Genomic DNA, 12,929 nt, shown 5'->3' with positions numbered 1-12,929 from the left:
TGTCCAGGATAAACAAATATACCGTGCAGTTCTATAAATTATATTTTATGGAGCAGAGTGACTGACATGACCTTTTATTTGTCTGAAAACAGGAATGTCTGTGTAACTGTCTCTGCCAACACAGAGGCAGCATGTGTGAATCATGAGTTAAAGAGATGGTGGAGCCTTCAGTCAGATGGCTACAGCTGCCCAGCAAAACACCAAAAATAACCGCTCTATGGTTTAATTCCTGCTCTGTGTTTAAATGGTGAATAAATGACGTTTGGTGAAGTTACACTCAGTGAGCATGGTGATCATGACTGCCATGTTATTTCAGCAGAGGATAATGTATTTGTTATTAGACTGAGTCAGATATTGGATGTACGCAGGACTGCGAGGACAAATCGTTACATTTGCAGGTGGAAGCGGGAGAAATGATGACGATTTTCTGTGGGAGCGGGCTGAAATGTCGCAGGAGCGGGACTGAAAAACAGTCCCACGAAGACCTCTACTGGTCAGTTGTGAGTCCTTGTCTTTACATTGGAATGTTGTACTTATATGGTTATCTTCTGATACTCCATTGCCATAATTCTTCTAATATAACATTTCTGAATTTACAGGAAACTGTTATGGAGTTGTTTGTTCTGGGTTTAGTAAATTTTAGGTTAGTCTCTGTAAATCTCAAGCTTTGTATAGTTTGGATAGGACATTTATATTAATATTTAACTATTATTTCTATTAGCCCACTATTATTCAGCCTTTATACACCAATCAGGCATAACATTATGACCACCCAAATAGTACCTGCTCTGTGAGGGTCCATGGGGGTCCTGACCACTGAAGAACAGGGTAAGAGGGGGCTAACAAAGTACGCAGAGAAACAGATGGACTACAGTCTGTAATTGTAGAACTACAAAGTGCACCTATATAGTAAGTGGAGCTGATAAAATGGACATAAACGGTCATAATGTTATGCCTAATCGGTGTATATCCTAGTATTATTGCACTATTCATATATGTACAGTCTATTACTGCACTATTCATATTTGCACCAATAAACAATGTACCACATTACTCTGCATACTTATCTTTTACATATGCTGCTCTCACAGGACACAGGACTACCTCATTGTATGCTCTCCACTCACTCTGTATATATGTGTATTATATTTATATTAGCATATCTATATATTTTTATCACTATACCATCCTTCTGCACTTTATATGTAAATAATACTGTATTTTGCACCTCTGGTTAAGTCTGTTATGTACGGCCATGATGGGTATCATCACATGCTCAACCTGTTGAGTCATGTGACATATGAAAAAATAAAAACAGAGTTCTATAAGGAATTTAACTCTACAAGTGCAGGTATACATTTTTTTCTTCACAACAAAGTCATTAAATTTCCGCAGGTGATTTAACATTACACATTAAGACACTTAAAATGCCAAAATCAGACTTAATTCAGAGTGGTGACTCACAAAGAACATACAAAGCCTGAAGCCTTCCCTGAAGAAGAAAAGAAAGAGGCCTACTTAAGGTGGAGTCGGTAACTTTTCTAATATTTAGTAAAATTCTTGTCACATAATATGTATTCTCAGAGAAAAAAAATCAGTCTATGTAATCCATCTGAACAAGTGCTGTTAGTTGCTTTTCAAATCATGTTGCTTGTTTATTTCTAAAATACATGGATTTTTCTCATTTTAAGCACTTCAAACTTGTATGTGAATATGCTGCACTACCAAATGATTCATGCACAAAGGTTAACTCCCCCCACCATCCAGGTATAGCACATACACAGTAAACACTACAAATCCCTGATGTCAACAATTACGTATTAAAATCAGACTGGTCAGACACTGTGTATAAACACATATACATATATATATATGTGTGTACATATATCTGCCCAGAGTCTATTATTTGGCTCCATCATTTCCACAGGTAAATATATGACTTCTGATGGACTTTTTAACATTCTTTATCATTGCTGTCACAACACAAATGTAGTTATATGCTTGTGATAACATGATATGTATTTTTTTTTAATAATACTACATCATTAATTACACAACTCTAGTCTTGTATGCTTACAATTATTGGCAGCTTATCTTTAGCAAGTTTTTTTTTTTTACTTTTGTTCTTAATGTCTGTTAAATTGTCACACTGATGTTTTGAAACTTTTTTCTCCTAGATATGTGCACAGCAGATTGTACTAACACTCAGAATGAAAGCAGCAGCCTTCACCAGTTGCAGCTGGTCAGTTCTATCTCACTAAGGAAGGACTTATCATTGGCCATAACCCAGATTTTTGTGTGGCCTTTTGTCTATCTCAGCGTCCTTATGCTTTTCACCTTCTACAGAAAACAGGCTTTCAGAACTGAAACACGTTACATATTGTTTGCCAACACCTTACTGACTGATGTGATTTTTCTTATACTGACAGACTTTGTGGTCATTCTCTCATACAGCTCTGTGTTGATGCCTATGGCATTCTGTATTCCACTTTGCATACTCATGGAGACAGTCTCAACATGCACACCGCTGACCATCACTGCAATGTGTGTGGAGCGCTATGTGGCCATCTGCATGCCACTGAGACATAGTGCTATCTCCACCACTAGCAGAACTCTTACTGCTATCCTTATCATCTGGATCATAAGCTACATTAAGTCATTTATGGATGTGTTTATCCTTGTTGCAACTGTTTCACAAGAATATTTTTTTGAGCCTACCTTCTGTTATTACGAGATCATGACACCAGAGCAATGGCACCGCACAGTGAGGGAAATAATGAATATTAGTTATTTTATCATAATTTTACTCACCGAGTTCTTTTGCTATTTGATGATTGTGCTTGCTGTCCGGACAGCCACTGTTGACAAGAAATCAGCAGGCAAAGGTCTGCGTACCATCTCACTACATATGTTTCAGCTTATCCTGTGTACTCTTGAGATTATTTATTCCCATATTGAAGCAGTAATTATAGAGCTAGATATACTCTTATATCTGTCAATCCGCTCTTTCAACTTTATTACATTCAGTGTCATCGCCAGGGCAGTCAGTCCGCTTGTCTACGGCCTAAGAGATGAAAAATTTTATGCTGCCCTGCTATACTACATCAAATGTAGACAAAATCATATCTCATCTGAAAACAGAGGACCAATCACATAAGTTTCCAGTATAAACAATGTTACTACTTTGAGACAGTAAGACTTCTTAAATGCCTTGTAAATGGCTGTTTAGCTATTTAATTTGTTTATACTTATAGTTGTATTTCTTTTTTGTGTCATTGAGTAATACGGAAAATTGAACTGAATCTTTGGAGTGGCTTCCTGTAAGTTACTGATCAATGCTTAATTAACAAGCCATTCTTTTAAAAGATATTTATCATAAATTTGTTTGCCACTGAACATATGTTTCTGTCACTGTCCTATCAGATATAACACGGCACACATTATTTGTATGCTATCTTACAATGACAACATATGAAGAAAGTACTAGTAATGTCCACATTTATTCTTTTAAAAAGATTAAGTGCATGGACAGTTATTTACAGAATGTTTCTTTTTTAATTTTAAATATAAAAGCTTATGTAATGTAATGACTAACAGTGTGTGGGTTCCTAAGACAGAAAAGCCTTGTATTAGTATCTGTTATTAATCTTCGGCCTGTGAAATAAAGATACTGTTTTTCGATAATGCTTCTTATAAATTCTGCATACTTAAATGCATAAATTTATGTAGTTACATGACTTACATTATAATGGACAAACATTATAAAGGCTTAAAAACTTGGTATGTTATTGTAAAGGGGTCTTAAAACTTATTAAACTGACAGTGATGATAGAGATTATGATGATAATGACAGGTATTTTGATTATGTAAACTAATGCCCCCTGGCCTAGCAATGCTCCTGGAAAAACTAGGATTTAACATCCACATCGGTGACAAAGTAAAACCTGAATGAATGAGTGGAGAGACACAGCAAGTGCAGATGCTCTGTGGCATGGACAAAAATTCTACGCAGGCCCAGCTGACCTTTTTGAACTTTTAGATCAAAATGGCTAAAGAAGACAAGTTCCCAAACATCCTCATATTTAACTGTTTATTTTATGATTCAAGAAACTCTGAAATATATATTACGTTTCTTGACATTCTGCAGTGACAGGATTGCAATAAACAAGTTATACTTATTGGCTGCATGGTACAAGGTCAGCATAGCTCATGTCAAATTAAGAAGCCAGCCCCCTGTCCTAGAGGACGTCCACGTAAATCCTTCTCAAGTTCCTGTCCAGTCAGCTCCAGTGTCTGTTCAAGTAGCCCTTCTTCCGTCCGGCACCAGGACATCTCCAGGGAATTACCTCCAGTCACACCGCATAGCTTTGCACAACTCCATTAAGAGAAAAGATGGTATGGATGTAAAACCTTGATGCTCTGATAATGTGAAAGCCCCTTTAATCTTTGTTTCAATTAGCTGGCCACACAATTACATTGTGACTTCCCCTATGGAGTTCTATTTGTGACAAACGTTTCAAATAAAACAATAAAAGTTTAGCCTCAAGCTACAATCACTGCATTCATTAATGCACTATTCAATAAAAGGTTTTCATTTGAGCATTACAATCAATCTACAGTATGTCAATGCAGCATTAAATAAAGGCAGGTATAATTCGTACTATATTCTCAATGTAAGACAACAGCATCAAAATTAGGCCAGGGATTTCAGTCAAATTGTATTAGTGATTTTTTAAGGCATTCATTAAAAGATATTTGAATAATTGGTCTGGGCCACATCAGGACAAATGTCAACCCGTTGAGCATCAGTGGCTGTCTATTGCACATAGTCTGTATGGTGTGTATGGCACCAGTGACTAAAGTTAGTCTTCATGAGTCAGTCTTTTTTGGCCGATTGAGTGTGTTGACTTGGCGCCGGCCGTAAGACAAAGCGAATGAGGAGAATTCAAAAGAAAAAAAGAGCAATGCAAATGCGAAGAAAATGGCACTTTTAAGAGGTCACATGGAGAATAACCTCATTTTTCAACACCAGTGTGAGTAACTAAGTTTAAAGAATATGTGACTGTCTCATTCCCGATGATAAAAAAAATTAATACTGTTATGAATACTCACTAATTTCATGGACTTTCATATAATTATGAACATGTGACTGCACGTTTATATCCACTGCTTAATGTACATTCACTTTTAATTAGCCTTTTTACCCACTTAGCACTTATAATGATGGTTTATTTTTACTTTTGCTTAAACACAGTGTTTAGCTTAAACATGGACATTTGAAAGGGCTGCTCACCTATACGTATTAAGCATGTGTGTGTCGACTGTGTGTGTAGACTTCACAGTGTGTTTGAGTGCAAATTTTCACAAGAGACAAGAGGTGACAGTGAGCTGACAGAAGATGACCATAAGTCAGACATACACTATATGAGCAAAAGTACTGGAATACCCTGCTAATTATTGAGTTCGGGTGTTTCTGCCAAACTCATTGCTAACAGGTGGATGAATTTAAGCACGCAGTCTTGATAGACAAGCACTGACAGTAGAATGGATCATACTGATGAGCTCAGTGGCTTTAAACATGGCACTGTCACAGGATGCTACACCTGCCACAAGTCAGTTTTTGAAATTTTTGACCTGCTAGATCTGCCCTAGACAACTGTAAGTGCTATAATTGTGAAAAGGAAGCATCTAGGAGCAACAACAGCTTAGCCACAAAGCAGCAGACCACGCAAACTCACAGAATGGGGCTGGTGAGTGCTAAAGCGCACAGTGCCTATCCTCTGTTGAATCACTCATTATAAAGTTCCAAATTGCCTCTGGAAGCAACATTAATAAAAGAACTGTGCATTAGGAGCTTCACAAAAAGGGGTTTCCATGGCCGGTGATGGTGAAGCCACTGTGTCAAGCTACTGAACCTGCTAAATAAAAAAAAAAGACAAAGAAAGGAAGAAAACCTGCTTAGTCATTGAGCGAAATCTGGTCAAAGAACTCCATGTAGATAGATCAATTCCATTTCATGTGGGGAAACTGTACAGACCCAAGAAAATAACTTGACAGTGAATAACCGGTGAAACCAGGTTGGAACAAAAAAGGAGTGGTAAATCAAAATTCTGGAAAAAGTGTTTACCTCATCATCCGCAAACATCTCATAGGTGAAATCTAGTCATGGCTGAGCAAGCTACTGGGAAGTCAGTCGAACAGTTCAAGGTGGAAAGAACAACAGCAAAAAGATTATTCTCTCATCTAGCTGGCAGTATTACTAGGACCTATAAAGACATAACTGAAGAAGAACTAAGAGATAGTTTCAATAAGCTCACATTAGAAACAGAGAGAGTCATGGAAACAAATGATTATGTGGAAGCTGGACTCATTGCTGAATTGGAGGCAGAGCTGAGCACAGACCAAATGGCTGTGTTAACAGAACAGCAAAAAGCTGACCTAGCAAAAACTGTGAGTCGAAAATAAAGGAAGTCAAAAATTTAATCCAGGGTGTGGGCGTGTCACTGTGGTAGGACCCAGTAGCAACCAGGAGGCCTATGACTTTGTGCTCAACCATCTGCAAGGACTGGCAAAGACGGTAAAAGAGGTGCACGGCAGGTGGAAACTATGGATCCCCCCAGAAGATCAGAAAGACATTCAGAGTTGATTAAAAGAGCTCGAACTCTACATCCCCATGTTAGTTTCCAGAAATGCAGAAAATGCCAGCTCTGAGAAGTCATTAGCCATGGAAAACAGTAGAATTAATTTAAGCTGTGGAGAAAGCGCTTCAAGACCTAAGTGACCTTGAAGACATAGGAGCTATCAAAAATCCATTGGTAACAAAATCAATCAAAAATAAGCTTCCAGAACCTCTTAAGAAAGAATGGCTTGTTCATGTCACAGATAAGAGAAATTCTGTGGTACCAGATAACTGATTTGACAGTCTCTTGGCGTTCTTTAAAGAGCAAGAAAATATTTATGAGCAGCTTGAGCAACTGACAGATGAAGAACAAAGTGGAAATGAGAGTGGGGCTGAGCAAAGACATGCCAGAACTAGATCTACCAAGTCTGGCGATGACTCTGCAGAGTGTGTAGTTTGCGGTGTCAGTAGACACAAGAAAAAGCTCTTCTTTTGCAAACAGTTCAGAACGTTAAGGCTCACAGAGAAAAGGGCTGCAGTGAGAAAGTTGGGCGCATGTAAAAGGTGCCTTGAAGTTCACGATGGCACTTCACATTGCAAACCAGTTTATCTGTGCAAAAACCAAGACTGCAATAACGAGCATACTAATGAGCATCATTACTATCTGTGCCCCAACGCGGAGTCAAAGAAGGGCAGGAGCAGCGAACGTCCAAAAAAAGAACAGGCTTAATCCAGAAGAAAATAAAGACAGAAAGAAATATACACAAGAGCAAGAGTTCTTTAATAAACTCTCACCAGCTCTGACAGATCAATGTCGAGATGTGTTCTCGAACGCAGCATCAGTGGCCTTCAACACTGCAAAAGACCAGCTGAAACTTCTCAGAAAAAGTGGATTTCAACAACCGCCAGTGATCATGATGCTTCTTGAGGTCACAGCCAATGCTGGACAGAAGATTGGAGCATTAATTGACTTGGCTTCAGATACTAATTATATAACCCACAAGGCTGCAAACAAATTGAACCTCAGAAGTGAAAAAAATCACTCTTGTTGTCCATGGGGTTGGAGGTATGAAAGTCCATGTAAAAACAAGGCGATACCTTCTAAAAATCAGAGTGAAGACTCCTGATGGCGCTCTTAAAGCATATCAGTTGATTTGCTATGGACTGGACAGCATTGCAGATGTCCACAGGACGGTGACACCAAAGCAATTGCAGAAATTCTTCCTGGATATACCGCTTAATGAACTTGCAACACCTAAAAAAATAAGTCACAGAGTTCATAAGTCACAGGGAAGGCCAGCTCGCACCTCAGAGGATCAGAGTTGTTAGCGACGTCGTGCTGTGGTGGGAGGAGTTCACTGGCAGGGTCCCAGGGCGACTTCCATTAGACAAAGAGGTTTATTTCAAGTACCAAGAGTCGATTACTTCAGCCACCAACCGGGACGTCCTAGAGTGGCGTAGATGGGATAGCATCGGCACAGCATGTGAACCTAAATGTGGAGGGTGTCGCTGTGGGGGCTGTTAGCCGGGCGGCAAAGAAATGAGTCTTGCTGAAGAGAACTCGAAGTAATATGAAATGGCCTCACCTATGTCACAGGCGACATCTACAGCGAAGGACCACACTGGCATGCTAAATACCCCTGGTTGGAAGATCCAGCTTCGTTGCCAGACAACAAAAAGGCAGTCAAGGCTACGTTTCTCACAACAGAGAAGCAGTTGGCTAAAGAGCCTGAATGGAAAATCGCCTATGGTGCCCAAGTGCACAACATGGTCAATCGAAGGGCTGCAATCAAATCGTCCATAAATGTGATCAACAGCTGGAACGGACCTATCTGGTATGTGAGTCATCTTATTGGTCCTAATCCGCACTCTGTCACAACCCCTGTGAGACTTGTGTGGAACAGTAGCCATAGGTTTAAAGGTGTGAGCTTGAACAACCTCCTAATGAAAGGCCCAGATGTTCTTAATCAAATCCCTGCTGTCCACCTCAGATTTAGGGGTGGGTACATGCTGCTCTGGATGACAAAAAAGATGTATAATTCAGTCTGGCTTGAAGACAGAGGAGTACACCTGCATAGATTTCTATGGCGAGACTCCAAAGACGAAGAGTTAGGGGAATATGCAATTACAAGAGTAAACATTGGAGACAAGCCAGCGGGGTGCATCGCACAACTGGCGATGCGCAAAACTGCTAACCTCCCTCCCTTCACTCACCTCCAGGAACAGCGTCAAGTACTCCTACATGACAGTTATGTCGATGACATTCTCACATCCCATAATGACTCTGGCAAACTGAAAACCATCACAGCAAATGTAGAGCTATTTCTGAAGGCTGGGGGTTTTGAGCTTAAACCTTGGGTCTTTTCTGGGCAAAGTGGGAGGAGGGAGTGCAATGGCAAGCAAGAAAAAAATAAAGTAAAAACCATAGTTTTACCAAACCAAATACGTAACAATGACAACAAAACTCTTGGCCTGGGATACATAGTGGAAGATGACAAGCTCCATGTCATGGTCACAATCAATTTCTCAAGGAGAAGGAAAAAGATGTGACTTGGCCAAGACCTCCTCCAGGAGCAAATCAGAGCCCAAAGGCCAAACCCCCTCACACGGAGAGAATTGCTCAGTCAGGTGTCAAAGCTGTACGATCCAGTCGGAAGGTGGTACCATCTGGTTGTACGATCCAAGTTGGAAGGTGGTACCATCTGGTTGATAGCCAAACAGTTCTTGGTGCAGTGCAGAGAGAAAGCTATGGCTATCAAACATTTTTCACAAACAGGATCGGAGAGATCCAAAGTAGCACAAGGACCCAAGATATAATCACCAGGGGAGCCAGCCCTCGAGATCTGGATGAAAATTCAGAGTGGCAAAATGGGCAAAGGGTTTTGTGTTTGGCAGCGGATGAATGGCCAATCAAATCAGCCAAAGGACTAGCAGCCTCTGCCAGAGAAAACATCAACCCACTGCAAAAGAAGGCATTTGTTGCTGCATTAACATTGACGAAGGCAGAGATCCAAGAACCAAAAACAGGATCAGAACCAGGTCAACCAAACAGAACAAAGAAGACCACCTGCAGCTGTTCGAAACCTTGTGGATACTAAGCGGTTTAGTATTCTGACCTGTCTTGTCAAAATGGTTGCATGGCTCTGGAGGGCAGCAAAATGTTCATTGGACAAAGCCGAGACCTGGACAGTTCAAAGTGGGAGGCAGTCATGTTAGCTGGAGTTATCTCAGTAAGAGAACGAGAAGATGCTTTAAGAGACATTTCCCTCGCAGCACAAGAGGGTATAACTTTCCCAAGCACTACTACGGACTGTTGGTATGTGACTGTTGGTATCGAGTACACAGCTTTAGAGTAGACTAAATCTGTGTCCCTATCTTACCTTACAATGCCTGGGCGTCCACACTGCTAGCTCAGGACGCTCACAAGGAGAGTCATGATGGAGTGGCTGGGACCTTGCTCAAGATAAAAAGGAGGGCATGGGTCATAAGGGGAAGGAGAATTTCCCAGAAAATTTTTGATGGCTTCATGGTTTGTAGGAAAGAAAAAGCAAGTAAATGCTGCCAATAATGGGTGACCTGCCGCCAGAGAGAACTGAGCCTGCCGCACCGTTTGAGTTCACGACAGTAGACCTCTTCGGACCCTACTAGGTAAAAGATGACATAAAAAAACGAGTAACACTAAGGGTCTGGGGAATTGTCTTTTGCTGTATGGCTAGCAGAGCCATCCATGCAGACTTGGTAAACTCCCTATCATCAGAAGGTTTCCTGATGGCCTATCAAAGGTTCACAGCAATTAGAGGGCATCCAAGAAAAGTGTGGGACCCAGGCACCAATTTTATAGGAGCAAAACCATTCTTGGAGGATTTGCACAGGTTCTTGGACAGCCAGCACAAAACAGCCTTGAAACAGACTGCCGCTAAGAATGGAACAGTTTGGATGTGGAAGATTCACCCAGCCGATTCTCTGCATGGGAACAGCGCCAGAGAAGCCGCTGTATGCATCATGAAGACGGCACTCCAAAGTCTTGGAAAGGAGTCTGTACTCAGTTATAGCGAGTTCCAGACAGTCCTTCGTATGGCAGCTAGCCTTGCAAATGAGCGACCAATTGAGGCCAGAGTGCAGAGCCGAGAAGACTGTATCCAGTATGTCACACCCAACAGTCTTCTACTCGGCCGAACATCTCAAAGCGGGGACCGAAAACTTTTAACTTTACCAATTACCCTTACAAAAGGCTCCAAGCAGTGCAACTAGCGGTGACCAAGTTTTGGAGGAGCTGGGTCCAACTCGCTGGTCGCAACTTGTTTGTAAGAAGCAAGTGGCACACTACTCAGGGAAATATCAAAATAGGGGATGTGACCAAAATGCGCTAAGGGGACAGTTTAATCTTGGCAGAGTCATCAGTACCAATCCAGAGAGTAAAGGTATCATGAGGGATGTTAACATGAGGGTTTTCCCGAGGTACTGTGTTCCTGTGACAAATATTCTGAAAGCAAAAGCAAGCCACCCTATTCCTGAGGGGAAAAGAGACAAAATTCAAGCTACTATGCTCCACAGAGATGTCAGGCGGTTGGTTGTCTTGATACCCGCCGAAGCACAGAGGGAGTGTCAAAGTCAGTAATATTTAGCTAACTAAAAAACAGAATTGAGAAAACCAGGTTTGACTTAAAGCTGGCGATTCCCCTTGTATGCCCTCAGGAAGACTGAGTGGAAGGTGTAGAGTCAAATTCTGTTTTCAAGGGGTTGGAGCTTGGACAGAAGTGAACAATGCATAAATTAATGTCACGACGAGCGAAATACGTAGAAAGCAATGTAAAAGAAACTAATCTGGCTGAGTGCCGCCCGGAATGGAAAAAGCGAGGCACAGCTCTGAGAAGGAAAACAAACAGCGTGCAGATTCAAAAAAATGAAAGAGGAGCGCACAGCATTGGAGAAACGGACGAAGCTGTATCCACAATCGCTGCGCTATCTGAAAATACTGCCAGAATTACATCTACCAGCGTCACGGTTTGCGGTAGCGCTGTACAGGACTGACATATCTGCAAAGTTTGGAGAGGCAGCCGGTAAGATGCGGCATTAAAACAACCGTAGACACTGTTTCTCAGATGAAATTTAGGGCTGCTGCTAAGCTAGTTTGTAGTTACACTGACCCGTTTGCCGGTGGATTGTTTGACCTTCAGTTTCATGCAAGTGAGCTGGACTGTTGAAGAGTCTGCATAGGTTGATATCACATTAAATCACTGTGTTCACAAAGCATCCTGTATTGAAATGCAGTAGGTTACATAAATTACTTAATGTTAAAAGTCACAACAACAGTGAGCACTAATTTGGCTTACATTTATGAAAAAGAGATGCATAAGAGCATGTGTATTAAGTGAAATAAGGCACTGAAGCTTAATAGATTCTTGAAATAATTACAAATGCTCTGTTTTGAGTTTTTTTTTCTGTGTGTTTCTGTTTGAAGGTTTTTCACCTTATGACTAAAATATCCTTGGCTGAGAAGGCTCATAGCTAAGAATCGTTGTTCAATGAGACGGTGAAGCCACTGTGTCAAGTTACTGAACCTGCTAAATAAAGAAAAAAGAGAAAGAAAGGAAGAAAACCTGCTTAGTCATTGAGTGAAATCTGGTCAAAGAACTCCATGTAGATAGATCAATCCCTTTCAAGTGGGGAAACTGTACAGACCCAAGAAAATAACTTGACAGCCACTGCTTGATTTGGGCCCACAGAGAACGCTGTGATAAGCCTAAGGAGGGAGACGTACTACAGCCTTTCTTTGTTAGAGTGTACTTTTGCTCGGAATAAGATTTTACTTTAAGACTTTGTTAGCGAATATTCCATAACAGCTACATCTGCAAATAATATAGAGTGAGTTACTTTAGTGAGGCTATGCTGTTGTTTTGTGCTAGCTCCCAGGCCTGTAGCTAGATAGTTATCGTTAATGTTCATCTTTCTGGTCAGCAGAGGTCTGCGCTACCGCGGTCTACCTACGTGACTGACGGGACCCGACACAATATCTTGTGGCGTAGGACTAATTTTCAGGCTTGTGTGCGGGAGCGGGCGGAAATCAGACCTATTCAGACGGGAGCGGGCAGAAGCATGCACGTAGGAATCGCGCATATTTAATGAAGAGCCTAAATAAAGTAGAACGATAAAACATATGTAAACAACATAACAGTAAAAAGGTTAGAACAAATAAAGTCATCCTCAAGCAGCCAATCATGTGAACAACATACAAATTCTCATAGGTCTGATTTACACATACTGCTTCTGCGCGGTGTGAGCAACATAAAAGGCTTGTTTATCACTTCGG

At 40.9% G+C, this 12,929-nt stretch overlaps 1 protein-coding gene and 1 long non-coding RNA gene across 2 annotated transcripts in view; one reads left to right on the top strand and one right to left on the bottom strand.

Moving 5' to 3' along the window:
* The window catches only part of LOC118799340, a 42,415-nt gene that overhangs the window by 17,003 nt on the left and 12,483 nt on the right, over nucleotides 1–12,929 (bottom strand). The gene's annotated exons all lie outside the window — the stretch shown is intronic.
* LOC118799315 (odorant receptor 131-2-like) lies at nucleotides 2,180–3,419 on the top strand. The gene has a single exon (XM_036559077.1). The coding sequence runs from the start codon at nucleotides 2,180–2,182 to the stop codon at nucleotides 3,155–3,157; it is 978 nt and encodes a 325-aa protein (XP_036414970.1). The 3' UTR covers nucleotides 3,158–3,419.

This window comes from Colossoma macropomum, unplaced genomic scaffold, assembly GCF_904425465.1.
Source record: "Colossoma macropomum unplaced genomic scaffold, Colossoma_macropomum, whole genome shotgun sequence".
NCBI classification, from domain to species: Eukaryota; Metazoa; Chordata; class Actinopteri; order Characiformes; family Serrasalmidae; genus Colossoma; species Colossoma macropomum.
The sequence above is the reverse complement of the archived record's forward strand: the minus strand, read 5'-3'. Positions and strand labels throughout refer to the sequence as shown.